Raw genomic sequence first — 21,329 nt, 5'->3', positions numbered from 1 at the left:
ACACCCAGATCCCTCTGTATGCTAATGTTCCTCTCTATATGTTAACGTAAGGATGACAGATTTTCTTCCCTTGAGGACATTGGTGAACCAGATGGATTTTTACCACAATGGTTTCATCATCGGATTTCTAATTCCAGATTTTTTTTATTGAATTCAGATTTCACCCTCTGCTATGGTGGGATTCGAACCCGGGGTCCCCAGAGCATTACCCTGGCTCTCTGGATTACTAACCCAGTGACAAGACCACTAGGCTACTGCCTCTCCCTTGGTCGTGGTGTGCTGAATGCCCCCCCCAATGTCTCCCCATCAGCGCCCGATGTGGTCACTTTGCAAAGCGAGTTCTCATTGGGAAACTGATGAGTTTAACGGAGGAGGGCCGAAAGAAAAAAATAATTTCAAAGCAATGTTTAAAAAAAAATATTCAGAGACAGAGGAACAAACCCACCAGTGTAACCTTCCCCTTTAAGCAGCTACACACAGTGATATTTGGTAACTTTATGCTCATGCACAAAATGGTAACTGATGAATTTTTGCGACTGCCAATAACAAGCATGTGAGCACAAAAATTGTAGAATTCTGGTCATTTTTGACGAATTAAAAAGTCATAAATTGTCTGTTGAATGCTATCCTGAGTGGGCTAAATACAAGAGCTTCATGCGCACAAACAAATCTAGAATTAAAAGTCAAATAGTGAGCGTGAAACCATTGTCGATTGTTGTAAAAACACATCTGGTTCACGAATGTACCTTTAGAGAGGGAAATCTGCCGTCCTTACCTGGTCTGGTTGTAATGACTTCAATCAGGCCATTGAGGTTGGCCTATTGGAGTATGGGCCAATATATACAGGCCTATTAAGGAGTCAATTGATGGGCCAATGAGGGAGTCTTTGCCTTGTACTTAACTGGGAGTGTCAGTTCCTCTGACACCCCTCCCGCAGTAGACAACTGACTGATGGCACTCTGCGCACTGCAATTTTGGTGAAGGGCCTTCTGCCTCCGAAGACTTATTACACTGGCCCACATGTGACTCCAGAGCCACAACAATATGGTTGACTGCCCCTTTTAAATGGCCTGGGAAGCCACTCAGTTCAAGGGACAATTAGGGACGGGCAACAAATGCTGACCCAGCCAGCGACGCCCACATCCCATGAAAGAAAAAACGGAGGAATGAAGAAAAACCCCTCCCCACCCCATGAATACAAGCTAATAATTTAACTCCACATTATTGATCATACATTTGTTTTGTCCCTGCATCCGGCACAGCTTGCTTACATAAAGCAGCACCATTAGAGGGCAGTGCAGTTCTTAAATTGCTCTGTCACCTGAAACATCACCATCGAAAGGTCTGTCTTTCTTCACAGATACGCTGATTGACAAAACTTTGAGATATACATCATTGAGAGCAGAGTGGGGAATGAACTGATCAGGATTTCAGCTGTGGCTCTTCCGAGTTCTTTTCGCTTGACTCGATCACACTTCTGTGATCCCAGGGCTGTGCCGCATCAGACACCATACGCAGTGGGATTTTCCAGCCACACTCACCCCAAAACTGGAAAATCCCGCCTGAGGTCAACGGACCTTTGCGTGATACCCCCCCGCCGCGCCCTCCTGCGCCCCACTACGTTTCCCGTGGCAGGCGGGGCGGGACGTCTTCCCCCCTCATGTTGACGTGCGAGGAAACGTTAGCTGATTTTGATACTTTAATTGCACTTCCAGTGTTTAACACATGACGGTCTGGTCGGCTGGGATTGACAGCGCCCCATGCTGTTCAAAGGCTAATGGATTAGACTGCCCTGAATTCGGCCCGTGTCTGGGGGCCCCATTTAGCAATCAGCTCAAGGAGGTTCTGCTGCAGCCGGCCCTGCAGTGAAGGATGGCCCACCCCACCTTGTAACACCCCCCGTCCCAAAGACAGGCAACCCTCAATAAAAAGTGCGGCCAGAGGAGAATGGATGGATTTAACAAAGTGCGGCACGGTGGCACAGTGGTTAGCACTGCTGCCTCACAGCGCCAGGGTCCCGGGTTCGATTCCCGGTTTGGGTCACTGTCTGTGTGGAGTTTGCACATTCTCCCCGTGTCTGCATGGGTTTCCTTCGGGTGCTCCGGTTTCCTCCACAGTCCGAAAGATGTGCTGGTTAGGTGCATTGGCCATGCTAAATTCTCCCTCAGTGTACCGGAACAGGTGCTGGAGTGTGGCGAATAGGGGATTTTCACAGTAACTTTGTGGTGTTAATGTAAGCCTACTTGTGACTAACAAATAGACTTCAAACAGTCTGGCCAGAGCAGAATGGATGGATTTAACCAAGTGTGGCATGGGGGCACAGTGGTTAGCACTGCTGCCTCACAGCCCCAGGGACCCGGGTTCGATTCCCCCAGCTTGGGTCACTGTCTGTATGGAGTTTGCACGTTCTCCCTGTGTCTGCGTGGGTTTCCTCCGGGTGCTCCGGTTTTCTCCCACAGTCCAAAAGACGTGCGGGTTAGGTGGATTGGCCAGGCTAAACTGCCCCTTCGTGTCAGGGGGATTAGTTAGGGCAAATGCATGGGGTTATGGGGGTAGGGCCTGGGTGGGATTGTGGTTGGTGCAGATTCGATGGGCTGAATGGCCTCCTTCTGCACTGTAGGGATTCTATGAATTTACATTAAGATTTTAGTCAGAAAAAAATAGAAGATCACATTTATTTCAGACATCCATTTTCTAAAAAGTACCAAAGCTCCCATGTGATATTAGGTAATAGTAGCATTTGGCAGGAAAATAGGAACATCTTTACTGTGAAGATATTAGTCCTTACCACATCTGATTTGTTTAGAGGACGTGTTAATTATGCGTACCTTAGCTGTTTCCGTGCTGTCAGCCACGAGATACGTGAAGCTGATATTTACCAGGTCGGCATCGCAGCAAACACAAAATATTCTCCCATCCAGCTCATATTCTGATTTTCCAACAGCCTCAAGAGCAGACAATATCTTGGGGTCCTTGGACAGAAGTGAAAAGGTGGGGGGGGGGGTTGGTGGGGGGGAGAGAGAAGAAGATAAAACATTTGTATAATGGATCATTTAAGGTAATGAATCAACATTCAGCACACAATTACGGTTACTGTTACCTGAACTTTGCTACGGCTGACAGAAGTTCAAGTTAGCGGACTGAAACCTATTTAAAGCAGGGCTTCCCAAACTCCCAGTCGTGGCCACCCCGTGGGGTCACAAGATGAGGCTTCGAAGCCATAGATTCCCTACGTTGCAGGAGGCCATTCGGGCCACTGAGCCTGCACCGAATGTCCAACAGAGCATCTTTCCCAGGCCCTCTCCCCGTAACTCCACATATTTACCCCGCTAACCTGCACATCATTGGACACAAGTGGCCAATTTAGCATGGCCAATCCACCTAACCTACACATCTTTTGGACACTAAGGGGCAATTTAGCATGGCCAATCCACCTAACCCGCACATCTTTGGACACTTAGGGGCAATTTAGCATGGCCAATCCACCTAACCCGCACATCTTTGGACACTAAGGGGCAATTTAGCATGGCCAATCCACCTAACCCGCACATCTTTGGACTGTGGGAGGAAACACCTGGAGAAAACCCATGCAGACACGGAGAGAATGTGCAAACTCCACACACAGACAGACACCCAGGGCCGGAATTGAACCCAAGTCCCGGGTGCTGTGAGGCAGCAGTGCCAACCACTGCGCCACAGTGCCGAGGCAGCAATGGCTGCTGGGGTGCTTGGGCTGATTTATAACAGCAGCGAGGTCCCTTTAAATCGTGTTTACTTTTCTATTGGTGGGCGTGGCCTAATGGACTGCTCTCTGAGGCCCAATTGCTGCTGCTGCAAAAAGGCCTGTGCCTTGGGAGGTGTTTGTTGAAAGCCTCACGCACCTCTCCCCCGCCACTGAAGCCTCCCCTCTCCAGTAACTAAAGCCTCCACCTTGCTCACCCATTGAAGCCTCACGTAACAGGTCCCGCACGCCTGCAAATTTTCACTCTGGCAATGCCAATACGGTCACACCATGAAAAGATTTGGGAAGCACTGATAGAAGATAAGCTTGATTATTTGACAAGCAACCCTTTCCTCAACTACTTCTTTTGCTCCCTCATTTACCACCATAGTCTCTGTGCCACTGCAATCCTTTCCCTTGTTTCTCCCACTGTGCCATCCCACACACCATCATGGTGGCACAATGGTTAGCACTGCTGCCTCAGTGCCAGGGTCCCGGGCTCGATTCCCGGCTTGGGTCACTGTCTGTGCGATGTCTGCACTTTCTCCCCGTGTCTGTGTGGGTTTCCTCTGGGCGCTCCTGTTTCTGCCCACAGTCCGAAAGACGCGCTGGTTAGGGTGCATTGGCCATGCTAAATTCTCCCTCAGTGTACCCGAACAGGCGCTGGAGTGTGGCGACTAGGGGATTTTCACAGTAACTTCATTGCAGTGTTAATGTTATTCTACTTGTGACACTAATAAATAAACTTTAAAACTTTTCCCTTCTGATCACCTCTTCACTGACAATGTGACAACTATCTGGGATGACATTCTTCTTACCCCAAGTCCTGTATAAACTCCATCCCATTCTCCCAGTTTCTCCAACCTCATCATATTTGCTCCACCTGCTTCTGAAATGTCCTTTGTACCTGACCGAAGAGTTCACAGAGCCATTAACCAGGTCTGTCTGTTCCGTTTGATGTGCAGGTTCGGCGGATTGGCCAACTCTATATTGTCCCCGATTGACCCAGGATGTGTCAGTTCGGGGGGATGAGCGGGGTAAATCTTCCTTGGGGTTTAGACCAGAAGATGGAGGAGTAGAATTAGGCCATTCAGCCCATCGAGTCTGCTCTGCTGTTCAATCATGGCTGATAAGTTTCTCAACCCCATTCTCCCGCCTATTCCCTGTCACCTATGATCCCCTTAACAATCAAGAACCTATCTATCTCTGTCTTAAGGACACTCAATGACTTGGTTTCCACAGCCTTCTGTGGCAATGAGTTCCACAGATTCACTACCCTTTGGTTGAAGAAATTCCTCCTCGTCTTGGTTCTAACGGGTTGTCCCTTTACTCTGAGGCTGTGCCCTCGGATCCTAGTCCCTCCTACTGATTCAGTGGTTCCCAAAGGGTGCGGCGCGCCACACTGGTGCGGCGAGAGAGGATGGCAAGTGTGGCGGGAAGATTCAAGGACAATCAAAGAAACATTTAAACATGGATTAGATATTTTTCCAAAGTGATTGTTTTATACTTTCTGGATGTCCCATGATCATATTATAAAGTAGTTGTGTTCTATGTTATGAATCAAGCACTGCTCGGAGTTGTTTTGTTTTGTTTTTGAATGTATTTATTATCAATAAAAAATTTGGTGTGGCGCGATCAAATTTTTATTCTGAAAGTGCGGCCCAGTGAAAAAAGTTTAGGAACCACTGTACTAATTGAAACATCTTCCCCACGTCCACTCTATCCAGGCCTTTCAGTATTCTGTAAATTTCAATAAGATTCCCCCCCTCATCCTTCTAACCTGGCCCCATAACAAGGTGAGAAGGTTTCTCCTCATGACTCCATTGCTTCTTTTGCCAATTTCATTAAATCTGAGCTCTTATTCTAGATCCTCCTCCCATCGTTGGAAACAGTTTCTTCCTGTCTATATGTCCAGAACCCTCATGACTTCGACCAGAACGCCTCTTGTTCAATGGGACAAGAGAGACGAATGGAATTTGGAAGCATAGTTATTAAAGTTCTCAGAATCGAAGTGAAAGCAAGTATCAGTGAGGTTTATCAGGTCATTGAGTGTCTTTAAGACAGAGATAGATAGGTTCTTGATTGGTAAGGGGATCATAGATGACAGGGAAAAGATGGGAGAATGGGGTTGAGAAACGTACCAGTCTATGTGGCGCAATCAGTTAGCACGTTTGGCTGTTAACTGAAAGGTTGGCGGTTCAAGCCCACCCAGGGACACTTTGACTTTTTGGGCAGCGTGGTGGCACAGTGCTTAGCACTGCTGCCTCACAGCGCTCGGGACCCAGGTTTAATTCCGGCCTCGGGTCACTGTTTGTGTGGAGTCTGCACGTTCTTCCTGTGTCTGTGTGGGTTCCTCTGGGTGCTCCGGTTTCCTTCCACAGTCTGAAAGACGTGCTGGTTAGGTGCACTGGCCATGCTAAATTCTCCCTCAGTGTAGCCGAACAGGCCGGAGTGTGGCAACGGTAACTTCGCTGCAGTGTTAATGTAAGTCTACTTGTGGCACTAATAAATAAACTTAAAAAAACACTCATGTAGGACGGGCCCAGGGAAGCGAGCCAGAACCTAATCTTGAAAACTGGTTACGCAATGCAAATTACTCAAATATCTTAGCGATATTTTTTATCAGATCTTCACAATTGCTTCAGAATAGTTTCCAAATAACCTGACCGCATCAATCTACTTCCGCCATTGTCTTACATTACTATCGTTTCCTCTTTCTTGTGCATTTGATCTCCCAGAGAAAAGGCAAACAAAGCCGCTTCTTACCTTGGGGATAGTCCCATATCGAATACTGTTCACCATCGAACATTCCAATACCTGTCCTTCCTTAAAAATAAAGGAAAAACATTCATTAAGCTCTGTTTGCAAGACGCAAACGCAGATTGAGCATGTGCCAGTATTACTTCACCGCGAGGTGAGGTTAAAACATCTGTGGTTCCAATGACATTTGGTTCCTGCCGTTTATAAAGGGGAAACTTCTGATGATCTTCCACATGTTTCGTCATTGGTGTCTGAGCAGAGTGCCAACTGGAACAACTGCTCGATCAAAAACCAATCTCAAAAACCAATGTTAAACAGAAACTTGCCTTCCGCACTCTTTCTGAGGTTTATTGGAGCAGTGCAGGCAGCCAGAGGAGGAATGGCGCAACATGCAAGTGGTCAGGATCATAGAATGAGAAGGCCATTCGGACCACCGGGTCTGCACCGACTCTCGGACAGAGCATCTTGGCTCGGCCATTCCCCCTCCTCACCATCCCCTACCCCCAGGAGAAGGCTCTGGTTTTCACTGGCACAGCGGATAAGTTGGAAGGATGCCTGCACCAACCCACCCACCCTGTGCTCATGCGGTGCCTTCCCACTGAGCTCTGGCAGGGTTGGTAGGCTTGCAGAATCTCACTGGCTGTCCTGTCTGGAGACAATACACATTTCTTTAACCTGTGCCTCATGCTCCCTCCACTCACATTGTCTGTACCTTTGAGACTTGGCTGGTTGTAAGGATTCGCATTCTAATCAGTATTCTGTAACTTGATTTTGTGTCTCTGTGCCCTGTTTGAGGGCAGATTTCCACTCCATCTGACGAAGGAGCAGCGCTCCGAAAGCGAATGGCATTTGCTACCAAATAAACCTGTTGGACTTTAACCTGGTGTTGTTAAAACTCTTACTGTGTTTACCCCAGTCCAACGCCGGCATCTCCACATCAGGGTTGGTGGTGCCAGGGAGCCCAATCTGGTTGGTGACACTCAAATTGAGACGAAAACGAGGAAAGTGAGGAAAGGGTCAGCGTTCCAATTATTTGGAAATCGCAGTTGATTTTGATTTATTGTCATATAGAGTCACAGAGTCATAGAGGTTTACAGCATGGAAACAGGCCCGTCAGCCCAACTTGTCCATGCCGCCCTTTTTTTTTTAACCACTAAGCCAGTCCCAATTGCCCGCATTTGGCCCATATCCCTCTATAGCCATCTTACCCATGTAACTGCCTAATGCTTTTTAAAAGACAAATTTGTACCCGCCTCTACTAACCTGCCTCTGGTAATTCGTTCCAGACACTCACCACCCTCTGTGTGAAAAAATTGCCCCTCTGAACACTTTTGTATCTCTCCCCTTAAACCTATGCCCTCTAGCGTTAGACTCCCCTACCTTTGGGAAAAGATGTTGACTACCTTATCTATGTATTGGTATACAGTGAAAAGTATTGTTTCTTGCACACTACATAGACAAAGCATACCATTCATAGAGAAGGAAAGGAGTGAGTGCAGAATGTAGTGTTGCATTCATAGCTAGTGTGCAGAGAAAGGTCAACTTAATTCGAGGTAGGCCCATTCAAAAGTCTGATGGCATCAGGGAAGCAGCTGTTCTTGAGTCGGTTGGTACGTGACCTCAGACTTTTGTATCTTTTTCACAACGGAAGCAGGAAGAGAGAGAATGTCCGGGCTGCGTGGGGTCCTTAATTATGCTGGCTGCTTTTTCGAGGGAGCGGGAAGTGTCGACAGAGTCAATGGGTGAAATTGAGTGACAAGCATGTGAAAACACGGCACAGTGAATGAAAAATTGGAAGTGTTCGAAGCAGGTGAGTAAAATTAAGATGGCCAACAGCATTTAGTGTCTGAGATATAGGGTAGAACGATGAAAACAGCTGGACAAACCGAAACAAAATACTGGTTGAACAAGAGGTAAATCACTGGGGTGCCCTGTTAGCAAAGGAATATTAAAGCCAGAGAGATCACTAAGTGTAGGTTCACCACAATGACACCAACTATTGGAGACCATCATTGTGGCAAGTGAATTGTGGTACCCCACTGGAGCAGGAGGATTTTTAATGGACATGTTAAGCGTTACATCATAGAATCCCTACAGTGCGGAAGGAGGCCATTTGGCCCATCGAGTCTGTACTGACCCTCTGACAGAGCATGTTACCCAGCACCACCCCCCATCTTCTCCCCGTAACCCCATTCGTTTACCCTGCTAATCCCCCTAACCTACACATCTCAGGACACTAAGGGGCAATTTAGCATGGCCAATCCATCTAACCTACACATCTCGGGACACGAAGAGGCTATTTAGCATGGCCAATCGCCTAACCTACAGATCCTGGGATACTAAGGGGCAATTTAGAATGGCTAATCCCCTTAACCTACACATCTTGGCACACTAAGGGACAATTTAGCATGGCCAATCCACATAACCTGCACATCTTTGGACCGTGTAGGAAACCGGAGCGCTTGGAGGAAACCCACGCAGACTCGGGGAAAACGTGCAAACTCCACACAGTCACCCAAAGCTGGAATTGAACCCGGTTCCTTGGAGCTGTGAGGCAGCAGTGTTAACCACTGTGTCACCGTGAAGGTAGACGAGAGATTAAACAGTCTTTTTTTGGACAGTCAATGATGAAAGGTCATTCATTTACATAGGGGAGTTACTTCACACTCCAGTTGTCGGGAAATAGAACGCTCTGCCACAAGGAATGGCTGCGGCAGAGACACTGGTTTTTCTGAAGGAAACATGGACATATACTGGAAGCAGAGGATGATACAAGGCAATGGACAGCATGGCAGGAAATGGGATACAATTCGGATTATTCTCCCAAACATGCAATGGGACTGATAGCTTCCTCCGACTATGCAGCAAAGTCTGTTTGGATACAATTAGAAGAAAGGTAGAAACATTCTACAGTTTACCTTAGACATACAGAGCAGGATTTTCCAGCCTCACTCGTCGCGAAACCGTAAAATCCTGCCCGAGCTCAATGGATCTTCGCATTGTCCGCCCCTCCCATCCTCTCTGATTCCCAGGGCGTACAGTAGGTACACAGAGTTCAAGTTTTTGGGTGTCCAGATCACCAACAACCTGTCCTGGTCCCCCCAAGCCGACACTATAGTTAAGAAAGCCCACCAACGCCTCTACTTTCTCAGAAGACTAAGGAAATTTGGCATGTCAGCTACGATTCTCACCAACTTTTACAGATGCACCATAGAAAGCATTCTTTCTGGTTGAATCACAGCTTGGTGTGGGCTCCTGCTCTGCCCAAGACCGCAAGGAACTACAAAAGGTTGTGAATGTAGCCCAATCCATCAAGCAAACCAGCCTCCCATCCAGTGACTCTGTCTACACTTCCTGCTGCCTGTGAAAAGCAGCCAGCATAATTAAGGACCCCACGTGCCCCGGGCATTCTCTCTTCCACCTTTTTCCATCGGGAAAAAGATACAAAAGTCTGAGGTCACGTACCAACCAATTCAAGAACAGCTTCTTCCCAGCTGCCATCAGGCTTTTGAATGGACCTACCTCGTATTAAGTTGATCTTTCTCTACACCCTAGCTATGACTGTAACACTACATTCTGCACCCTCGCCTTTCCTTCTCTATGAACGGTATGCTTTGCCTGTATAGCGCGCAAGAAACAATACTTTTCACTGTATGTTAATACACGTGACAATAATAAATCAAATCAAACCAAATTAGAGGTAGAAATCTTCTGCAGTATACCTCAGGTACGCAGAGTCTATCTTTTTCTTTCTAAAACTGAGGCAAATATTGCACTAAAATATTTTTAGTCTCACAACACCATGTTAACATCCAACAGGTTTATTTGGAATCACAAGCTTTTGCAGCACTGCTCCTTCATCAGGTAAGTGGAGGCTCCACTCATCCACTCACCAGATGAAGGAGCAGCGCTCCGAAAGCTTGTGATTCCAAATAAACCTGTTGGACTTTAACCTGGTGTTGTGAGACTTCTCTCTGTGTCCACCCCAGTCCAACACCGGCATCTCCACATCGTGAAATATTTTTGGCACTGGATCTTTGAACTTACTTTATTCCCAATGTTACTGTCACTTAATTCATTTTTAGTAATGGAATTCTACAACAGCAGCTTATCATGCAGGACATAGGGACTGGACAAGCAAAAAAGGTTAATGCTGCGGTCACAGGGTTCAACTGTGGGCACAAATACCTTTCCTTCGCTTTTCCAGGTGAGGAAGAATCCAAATTCATCCACCTTAAAGATGCAGTTAGGTTCCAATACAGATGACTCCTGTTGGAAAGAAGAGACAATCGTCAATAATAAGTCAGTTAGTGACCATCCTCAGAAAGATCAAGGATCTGCAGAACAGTCCTCAAGCAGTGCCAAGACTGGAGAGGGTGAAAATCTTTGTGTGTTCTCCCAATGTGCACCTCCCGATGGCCAGCTTAGAACCGGGAAAAGCTTCCGGTGAGCCGCTCACCGGGTCACCCTGGACCCCGGGTTAGTGGATGTTTTAACATTCCCTCACTCCTGTGACACAGGTCAAAGTGCAAGGAGCATGGATGAGAAAATGCTGGAAAATCTCAGCAGGTCTGGCAGCAGCTGTAAGGTGAGAAAAGAGCTGATGTTTCGAGTCCAGATGACCCTTTGTCAAAGCTTTTTTCTTTTGGTTTCAGATTCCAGCAGCCGCAGCAATTTGCTTTTATCTGATGAGAAAGTGTTGAGAGTGATGGTGGCACAGTGGTTAGCACGGCTGCCTCACAGTGCCAGGGACTCGGGTTCGATTCCCGGCTTTGGGTGACTGTGCGTGTGGAGTTTGCACGTTCTCCCCGTGTCTGCGTGGGTTTCCTCCAGGTGCTCCGGTTTCCTCCCACAGCCCAAAGATGTGTAGGTTAGATGGATTGGCCATGCTAATTTGCCCCTTAATGTCCCAAGATGCGTAGGTTAGACGGATTGACCATGCTAAATTGCCCCTCAGTGTCCAAAGATGTGTAGGTTAGGTGGACTGGCCATGCTAAATGTGTGGGATTACAGGGACAGAGTGGTGGAGAGGGTGTGGATAAGATACTCTGTCAGAGAGTCGGTGCAGACTCGATGGGCCAAATGGCCTTTTCTGCACCGTAGGGATTCTATGATTCTGTGACAAAAAAAAACTGTTCCTCAATTTCTCAAGAAATGTTACTTTGCTGTGGTGCATTTTAAAGTGAGCAAGGGTCACACAATTAGTGAATTATGCTAATATTTTAAATAAATGAATCAGATGTGAAGTGACAAGTACACGTGGTCCTTAATGCATTGAATAATAATACATCATGAGTTGTCAGCATTCGCAATTATTCCGTTGACTGCAGCTGAGAGGTCCACTTATAAGAAATAGAATTTACATTTATGCAGATAACTAAGTTTCTTCTGTACTATAAGCAATCAGGAGGCAGTGCCGCATGATCAGAGATCCACCTCAGGATTAAGCTGATGCAAATGAAAGCGATGTTTTTCTCCTTAAAACTATCAAGGACTCTTCTCGAATTGTACAAGACTTGCCCCCGCCATTTGTCTGCTAACCTCCACTCTTCCTTCAGTCTATTGCCACCACCTCCCCTGGTACCGGCGTGACGACATTTATAATAAGGCACCATTTAATTCCGTCTAAATATTCCTGTGTGCATGTGATGATACTGAGCCTTTAAGAAACATATTTATGTCATGTTTCTTGTGCAGTATGTGTTTTAGCAGTCAGTTCTATTATTGGTGCCGTTTTGTCTGTACCCGGCAGCCCATGTTGTTACTGCAGCAGCATAATTGATCTGAATTGCTAAAATTGTTTGTTTTATTCTGCACCAATGCAGGGTTGTTATTTTAGTGCTTTCCCCTGGGGCTTTTCAGAGTGGGCTTTGATCAGGTTAATTGAGAAGTAAGGCATGTGACTGGGCGGGACTAGGGTCGCACAGAGAAACTCATCTCAGCTGCTGTTTGGGATCTATAGAGAGAAGCAATAGCTCTCTGTCTGTCTCTTTCTCTCCCTAGAAGTTGGAGACTGGCATTTGCCAGAAAATAGGTCTCTTTCTCTGAAGTTCTGCTGCTTGAAGGTAGATCTTTCTCTGGAAACTGCTGTATGGGAGCCAGAAGGCAGGTGTCTTTCTGTATCTGTCCAGAGGGGTTAAAAGGCTTGAAAACTAGCATCCATGTGAGTGTATCCGTTTTTGGTGCTAATTGGTTCTGAAGAAGGGTGTACGTCTATGGGGATATTGCTTAAATTGGAACTATAGAGATAGATGGCTGGTTAAGAATTATACTTTGTCATGTTTAAGTATCTTATGTTATGCTAATTCTTTTTCTTAGATGCTAACTGTGTTCTTAAATAAAGTTGGTTAAAACTGAGATGAGGAGGAATTTCTTCGCCAGAGGGTGGTGAATCTGTGGAACTCATTTCCACAGAGGGCTGAGGAGGCTGGGTCATTGAGTGTCATTAAGCAGAGATAGTTGGTTCTTGATCAATAGGGGATCAAGGATTACGGGGGAAAGGTAGGAGAATGGGGATGAGAAACATATCAGCCATGATTGAATGGCGGCACAGACTCGATGGGCCGAATGGCCTAATTCTGCTCCTATGTCTTATGGTCTTATGGTTTTAATAAAAGCTTTCTAGTGGATCAATAGAATCACACTGGGAGTGAAACATCTTATGCTTGCACTAATGCCAAAATCAAATAAAGTTGGGGTCTAGGCTAACTTCGGAATATACCTTGGTGTTTCTAATCTGGTCCCTCAGAGTTTGCCCATACTGATATGCAACATGAAGCCCAAATATGTGTTCTTTTGCTGCCATTTATAAAAACATTTGTATGTTTCATGTGCAGTTAAACACTTCGCTACCAGAAGGGTTGCCATAAAAAGAAAGAGGGCAATAACCAAATGGCAGGCGGCTTGCAAGGATACGAGCCAATGTTTTCTCAATGCTGTGCCACCAGGCAGCAATCAGGAACGTATTGTGCAGGGGACAAACAGGCCACATATACAAACAGTGGTTCCTTTAAGATGCACACTCACACACACACACAGCATTGCGTCAATCTTAAAGGGGCCATGCAGCTCAACAAATGGACTGTGCACAGAGCAGGGGCATTCGAGGAACATTGGCAGGAGAATGCAAATCTGTTTAACCTTTGGGGCGGCACGGTGGCACAGGGGTTAGCATGCCTCACACCGACAAGGACCTGGGTTCGATTCCCGGCTTGGGTCACTGTCTGTGTGGAGTTTGCACGTTCAACCCGTGTCTGCGTGGGTTTCCTCCGGGTGCTCCGGTTTCCTCCCACAGTCCATAGATGTGCAGGTTAGGTGGATTGGCCATGGCAAATTGCCCATTAGTGTCATGGGGACTAGCTCGGGTAAATACATGGGGTTATGGGGAAAGGGCCTGGGTGGGATTGTGGTCGTTGCAGACTCGATGGGCCGAAAGGCCTCCTTCTGCACTGTAGGGATTCTATTATTCTGCAAGCAGTTTAGAAATTCTGGGATATTCATTGCAATGATCAATAAGTATCAAAATTAATTTTTGCAATGCAACGGCACACACAATAACCTTGAGTTGATATCACTGCTTTTGCTAAGTTATGTGGTGATCTTCGGCTGATCTCCTGTGCATTCATTATGTTATTAGCTCCTATTTATCTGCTGATACACATTAACACAAATGGAGAATGTTAATAAAGAATTAAAAGTAGCTTTGGCATCGCAAGAAATATTCTGAACTTCAGTTTTTAAAGTTCATTGATTAGTGTCACAAGTCGGCTTACATTGACACTGCAATGAGGTTACTGTGAAAATCCCTTAGTCACCACACTCTGACGCCTGTTCGGGTACACTGAGGGAGAATTTAGCATGGCTAATGAACCAACCAGCACGTCGTTCGGACTGTGGGAGGAAACCGGAGCACCCGGAGGAAACCCACGCAGACGTGGGGGAGAACGTGCAGACTCCGCACTGACAGTGGCCCAAGCAGGAATCGAACCATAGACTACTACAGTGCAGAAGGAGGCCATTCAGCCCATCAAGTCTGCACCGAACACAATCCCACCCAAGCCCTATCCCCACAACCCCATGTGAATGCATTTACTCTAGTTAGTCCCCCTGACACTAAGGGGTGATTTAGCATGGCCAATCCACCTCACCCGCACATCTTTGGCCTGTGGGAGGAAACCGGAGCACCCGGAGGAAACCCACGCAGACACGGGGAGAATGTACAAACTCCACTCAGACAGTGACCCAAAGCAGGAATTGAACCTGGGTCCCTGGCGCTGTGAGGCAGCAGTGCTAACCACTGTGCCACTCCTTGTGCCATGCTGGAGGTGGCATTCCGTTTGTGTATGTATTTCTGATACTTTTGTAACTGTCCTATTTTATTAATCAAATATGGATAAATATTTAAATACGTAATATTATGGTATGGTAAACACTCTTTCTCCACGAAACATTTGTGTAAAATGCTGGATTGGCATGGAGTGAAACACTGCCGTCATTGCTAATTTAGACAAGAGCTTCTTTCGTTGCACTGTGTGCAGCACCGAGTCTCTCTCTGATTGAGCACAAATCCATTTCACATTGGGGAGAGTGTTGGAGCGTGTGACTGTGCAGAACTCTGATCAATTTCCTTTCAGAAAATAACACCATTTGAGTGATTCATGTAACCAGTAAATTAATGTATCAAAACCTTTTTGTTTTAATCACAGACCACAATGTCACTATGCAACTAAATGTCCAGCGAAAACTAATGGATGTTACGTAACTGAAGTATTCTAAACTGCAGCATATTAATTCAATCACTTTGAAGCATTCGTACAATTGTCTGCCCTTGTCTTATCATTTATCGATTATTCACGTAATGACCGTCAGCAGAAAGTATTACAAATGCACGGCTGGCTAATCAGCATCGGTACAGGGGAAATGCATTGCCTGGGAGGGTGGTAGAAGTGGGAAACCTCGCAACCTTCAAAAGGTCCGTGGATGAGCACTTGAAAGGTCATAACGTTCAATATGGGCCAATTGCTGGAAGGTGACACAGTGGCACAGTGGTTAGCACTGCTGCCTCATAGTGCCAGGGAGCCGGGTTCAATTCTGACCTCGGGTGTCTGTCTGTGTGGGGTTTGCACGTTCTCTCTGTGTCTCTGTGACTTTCCTCCGGGTGCTCCAGATTCCTCCCACAGTCCAAAGATGTGCAGGGGAGGTGGACTGGTCATGCCAAATTGCTCCTTAGTATCCAAAGATGTGCAGGTTAGTTGGATTGGGCATGCTAAATTGCCCCTTAGTGTCCAAAAGATATGCAGGTTGGGTGGAGTGGCCATGCTAAATTGCCCTTAATATCTAAAGACGTGCAGGTGAGGTGGATCGGCCATTTCAAATTGTCCCTTAGTGTCTGGGGGACTAGCAGGGTGAATATGTGGGGTTACGGGGATAGGGCCTGGGAGGGATTGTGATCAGTGCAGACTTGATGGGCCGAAATGCCTCCTTCTGCACTACAGGGGATTCTATGATTCTGTAAGATTAGTGTAGATTTAGTGTACTTTGTCAGTACAGAGTCAATGGGCCAAAGGGCCTCTCCTGTACTGTATGGCTCTATGAAGTACATCGATGTCGAAAGGTCGGTCGCACTGTGGAAACCTTATCAACCCAATCAGGCAGCAATTGATGAGGAACAAACAAATCGTCGATCCTGCATGATAATTAGTGTGGTAAGCCACAAGTGCAAATCGTGAGGTTGTCGTATTGCATCGGCACACTGCACCCAGAAAGGCAAAGCTCGTAAACAGCTGCTGCAAAACAGCAATCTTTGGCGAAGACGGATAAATCATTGCCCAAAAATTTGTCAATCACAGAATCCCTACAGTGCAAGAGGCCATTCGGCCCATCCAGTCTGCACCAACTCTTACCCAGGCCCTATCCTTGTAACCACACGTATTTTACCCCGCTAATCCCAACCTATATATATTTTGGGACATTATGGATCAATTTAGCATGGCTAATCCACCTAACCCTCACATCTTTGGACTGTGGGAGGAAACTGGAGCATCCAGAGGAAACCCACACAGACCATGGGGAGAACGTGCAGACTCTGCACAGATAGTGACCCAAGTCAGGACTCGAACCCAGATCCCTGGCACTGCGATGCAGCAGTGCTAACCACTGTGCCACCATTTTGTGTCACAGTTTGAGAACAAAATCCATCCATTACATTTGGTTTTGGTGGCCTTCGGTGGTAGAAGGGTTAAAAGGCAGATTGTAGGGACTGGCAGATGCTCAAAAGTAACAATCTTGCGTAGCTACCAGGGGATGGTGAACCATAAAAGGGAACTTTCAATGAATAAAGTTGGTGACACCACCCCCGCACCGTAACCTTGTGCCCGGGATGAGGGACAAAAATAACTGGTTCACCCACCCACAGCTGAGGGTCTCACACTGCAGCTGGTCAGTGCGCGGTTCCCGCAGGAAGGCTATCAGTAAAGCGATAGCAATTTAGCTTTTTGACTGGGGAACTGAGGCCTCTATTTTAAGGGTGGCTAAATATAGCCAAAGCTGCCATGAGTCACTTCAAAAAAAAAAGAGTTGAAAAGATATAATCCATAAAATCCAGTCCCTTGAAGGTAACGTGAAACCAGATAGCGTCCAACAATTAAAGATATGACAAAGCCAAAGAGACATATTCCCAGAGTCCAACATAAAACACGGAAAGCACCAGAATAGCATCTCACAAATGTATCGGAAAAACCCAATCCTACGATACAGCAAAAATCAATGCCCTAATGAGACACAGATTCATTATAGTGCAAGTTTTTAGCCAGTGCTCATGGCTCGGAGCTTTCTGTGTGCACCTGAATTCCCAATATAGCCTCCCAGAGCACAACGCAACTCTGCCGGAAGCACGAGCGTTGAAATTTATCCTTATATTGGTGCTATAGCATACCAATTAATCAGATGATAATAATGTGCGTCTGAGTTGTGTTATTTGGGGGCAAAAATGGATAGCCCCCTCAAATTGTGATTGGCGATTAACCAAATCACTTCCTTCTGATAGAAACAGCAGTCAAAATTTGTGTTGCCTGGGTAGTTTGCAGTGATGATGTGGAGATGCCGGCGTTGGACTGGGGTAAACACAGTAAGAGTTTTAACAACACCAGGTTAAAGTCCAACAGGTTTATTTGGTAGCAAATACCATAAGCTTTCGGAGCGCTGCTCCTTCGTCAGATGGAGTGGAAATCTGCTCTCAAACAGTGCACAGACACAGAAATCAAGTTACAGAATACTGATTAGAATGCGAATCCCTACAGCAAGCCAGGTCTTAAAGATACAGACAATGTCTGTATTGTCATTGTCTGTATCTTTAAGTCCTGGCTGGCTCACATTGTCTGTATCTTTAAGACGCGGCTGGCTGTAGGGATTCGCATTCTAATCAGTATTCTGTAACTTGATTTTGTGTCTCTGTGCACTGTTTGAGAGCAGATTTCCACTCCATCTGACGAAGGAGCAGCGCTCCGAAAGCTAATGGTATTTGCTACCAAATAAACCTGTTGGACTTTAACCTGGTGTTGTTAAAACTCTTACTAGTTTGCAGTGTGCAGCCCACACTAAACGCACAGTTGAGTAGCTCCACGCCTCAATGGGGGAACCCAGGTTTGTGCCAGGCGAGCACCACTGAAAGCCAGCATGCCCGCCTTCAGGCTGTTGTAAAGTGGGCAGCCCAGCAGCCAATTTGCTTGCACACAACAAACTCCCCTCCAAACATCAGTGTGTTGGCGACTGGATAATCAAGGCTTGTGACGTTTAAGTTTTTAAAAAAGTTTATTAGTGTCACAAGTAGGCTTACATTAACACTGCAATGAAGTTACTGTGAAAATCCCCTGGTCGCCACACTCTGGCGCCTGTTCAGGTACACTGAGCAAGAATTTAGCACGGCCGATCCACCTTCTTTGGATTGTGGGAGGAAACCAGAGCACCCGGAGGAAACCCACACAGACACGGGGAGAACGCGCAGACTCTGCACAGATAGCGACCCAAGCCGGGAATCGAACCCGAGTCCCTGGCGCTATGAGGCAGCAGATACGGCATGGAAACAAACCCTTCAGCCCAACTTATGCCTGACTGAGGGATAAATATTGGCCAGGTCCCCAAGCAAAACTCCACTGCCTTCCTTCAGCATTGTGGCGTGTGGCAGTTTACTGTGTCTGCCCGAGGAGGTTAGACGGGGCCTCAGTTAACATCTGAGGGAGGTTCCCAACTTCAGCAGGGGGGGGTCTATGATGGAGGCGTCCCCAATCCCACCCACTCCTTTCCACTACCCTCCTGCCTGAGATCTGAGCTTGTTAATTTTCAGGCTTCCTCTGACCAGGTCAGTCCTCCTGCCAGCCTAAAAATTCAGGCTGGGCAAGAAGTGGCCCTTAAGTGTGGCCAACAATGAACCAACATTTAAGGGCCTCAACCGGGACAAGAACTGGCATGGTGGCACAGTGTTAAGCACTGCTGTCTCACAGCACCAGGGACCCAGGTTCGATTCCCAGCTTGGGTCACTGTCTGTGTAGAGTTTGCACGTTCTCCCCATGTCTGCGTGGGTTTCCTCCGGGTGCTCCGGCTTCCTTCCGCAGTCAAAAGATGTGTGGGTTAGGTGGATTGGCCATGCTGAATTGCCCCATAGTGTCAGGGGGACTAGCTAGGGTAAATGCATGGGATTGTGGGAATAGGGCCTGGGTGTGATTGTGGTCAGTGCAAACTCGATGGGCCGAATGGCCTCCTTCTGCACTGTCAAATTCTATGATTTCCACATTAAAAAGGGCCTATATTGTGAAGTTGGCACGTGCTTTGACCTGTCACATCGCTGGCGTTAATGAGGTGTCCAAACCCATTCTGAAACCCTGCTTGGCCAGTTAACAGGACGGGAAGGCAGTGGAAATCGGCCCCAATTCACTCCCTAGTTCCTGGAAGGAACTGCTTTTCCCGCGTACCCGACATCGGTGCTGTCCCAGCACGGTGGGGAGGTGGATTTGGGACCAGGGAGAGATCAGCCATGATCTGACTGAATGACGGAGCAGGCTCGAAGGGCTGAATTTGCCGACTTCTGCTCCCAATTCCCATGTTCCTACTCCGAACTGCCGGCACGGATATTGTCCGAGAACATTTCAAGGTGCACTTCAGTTTCCCCAGCGCAAACTAATCATAAATTCAACGAACTTCAGACAAATTAGCTGGTAAGAAATTTCAATTTCCAAAAATAAATCTCCCAAGGGTACAGTCTGGTTTAATATTACTTTACCCCCCCCCCCCCCCCCCCACCCCCCCCACCCCCGCTGCCCCCCTCCCACACACCCACCTGAAGTTGCACACAGGGCAGATTTCCCTGGCGTACCAGGTATCTTAAGCGTGTGTATAAAAGACTGGTTTATGATTTGCCATGCCAAGCGACTAATCTTCCCATTCTGTTCCTTTGTCAGGCACAAAGCACACATTGCAATCACCATTGTGTTGAGTTTTGGTTTTTGTCAGCTAACTGGGGCAACGGCACAATGAAGCCTCTCGAGTCAAACAAAGGCTGAGCTCAGAACACAAGGACGGAGCCTCGGCATTGGCACTTCCCTTCCTGCAGCCACACGGGTAATCTCCACGTGTTGCCACAACAGTGCGGAGGGGAAGGCGGCCCACTTTGTTCTGAGGTGTCACAAAGGCAAAATCCAGCACAAGGGAATTAAGCTGCCGTCTGCGATGGCTGTCATTGAAAGATGGGAGCTTAAAATGGAACCTAATTACGCTAATTATGTCGGGAAAGGGCACTTGTTTTTAAGATGTCACTTACCTCTTCGTATCTGTCAAAAACAGCTCCATCCTGCATAAAAGCTGGAACAGCCTTCTGCCACAGAAACTCATATGCTTTAGCCATTGTTGCTCAGAGGCCTAAAAAAAGAGAACCCACAGGACTAATTAATCCTGAGAAACATTCACCTGAAAAAACAATCATATTAAACCAACACTCTTCCCAATTTTACATCTTATTAACCTGAGCACATTCAAAGAACACGCATCTTGCCAGTCACAAAATGCTCCAACACCCTTCCCCGTATCTCCTGTAACCCTGATGGAAATCAGTTGCAACCTGAAACTGCCGCAATGCCTGAGATAAATCGTTAATAATTTGGACAAGATCAGGTGCAATTCTAAGTTTGCTGCCTGCCTCCCTGGTTGCAGTGATCCTGCGGTCGACCAGAGCAAGTTCAAATCCCTCATTCTCCTTGAGGTAATTTTCTTTCTTTCTGAAAGGAAAATTAATTAAATCCTTTTTCTCCTACTAATAGATTATCGGCTGCTACTGGGAGAAGGAAAAATAGAAAGAAGAGGAGGTTGTTCCCAAGTGGAACAAAAGGAGAGTAATTTTCAATAATTCAAGCAAAAGTTCCTCCCTGTTCAGATAAGAAAAGTGCAAAGTGCATTTTCCATTGTCGATTCCAAAACAGAAAACGCATTTGATTTGATTTGATTTATTATTGCTACATGTATTGGGATACGGTGAAAAGTATTGTTTCTTGCGCGCTATAAGGGGATGGCGGGACTGAGCAGAGATTGACTAGGTTAGGATTGTTTTCACTGGAGTTCAGACGAAGAAGGGGGACTCGCATAGAGACTTATAAAATTCTTAACAGGACTAGACAGGGTAGTTGGGGGAAGGTTGTTCCTGATGGTGGGGGAGTCCAGAACCAGGGGTCACAGTCTGAGAATTCGGGGTAGACCATTTAGGATGGAGATGAGGAGACATTTCTTCACCCAAAGAGTGGTGAGCCTGTGGAATTCATGACCACAGGAAGTAGTTGATGCCAAAACATTGAATGTATTCAAGAGG

At 46.8% G+C, this 21,329-nt stretch overlaps 1 protein-coding gene and 1 long non-coding RNA gene across 7 annotated transcripts in view; one reads left to right on the top strand and one right to left on the bottom strand.

Moving 5' to 3' along the window:
- Nucleotides 1-21,329, bottom strand: part of plcb4a (phospholipase C, beta 4a) — a 510,936-nt gene that overhangs the window by 209,023 nt on the left and 280,584 nt on the right. For all 6 annotated transcript variants that reach the window (XM_078230348.1, XM_078230349.1, XM_078230347.1 and 3 more), the window contains 4 exons: nt 20,292-20,389; nt 10,670-10,750; nt 6,488-6,547; nt 2,829-2,972 (listed from right to left, as the gene is read on the bottom strand). In XM_078230348.1, coding sequence (XP_078086474.1) covers nt 2,829-2,972; nt 6,488-6,547; nt 10,670-10,750; nt 20,292-20,375 — 369 coding nt within the window. In that variant the 5' untranslated portion in view covers nt 20,376-20,389. The remainder of the gene's footprint in view (nt 1-2,828; nt 2,973-6,487; nt 6,548-10,669; nt 10,751-20,291; nt 20,390-21,329) is intronic.
- Nucleotides 8,199-21,329, top strand: part of LOC144504667 (uncharacterized) — a 30,679-nt gene continuing 17,548 nt past the window's right edge. Inside the window, exon 1 of the long non-coding RNA XR_013499689.1 lies at nt 8,199-8,291. This is a non-coding gene — a long non-coding RNA (uncharacterized LOC144504667). The remainder of the gene's footprint in view (nt 8,292-21,329) is intronic.

This window comes from Mustelus asterias, chromosome 15, assembly GCF_964213995.1.
Source record: "Mustelus asterias chromosome 15, sMusAst1.hap1.1, whole genome shotgun sequence".
Lineage (NCBI taxonomy): Eukaryota > Metazoa > Chordata > Chondrichthyes > Carcharhiniformes > Triakidae > Mustelus > Mustelus asterias.
Note: the sequence above shows the minus strand (reverse complement) of the source record. Positions and strands in the feature narration are given on the sequence as shown.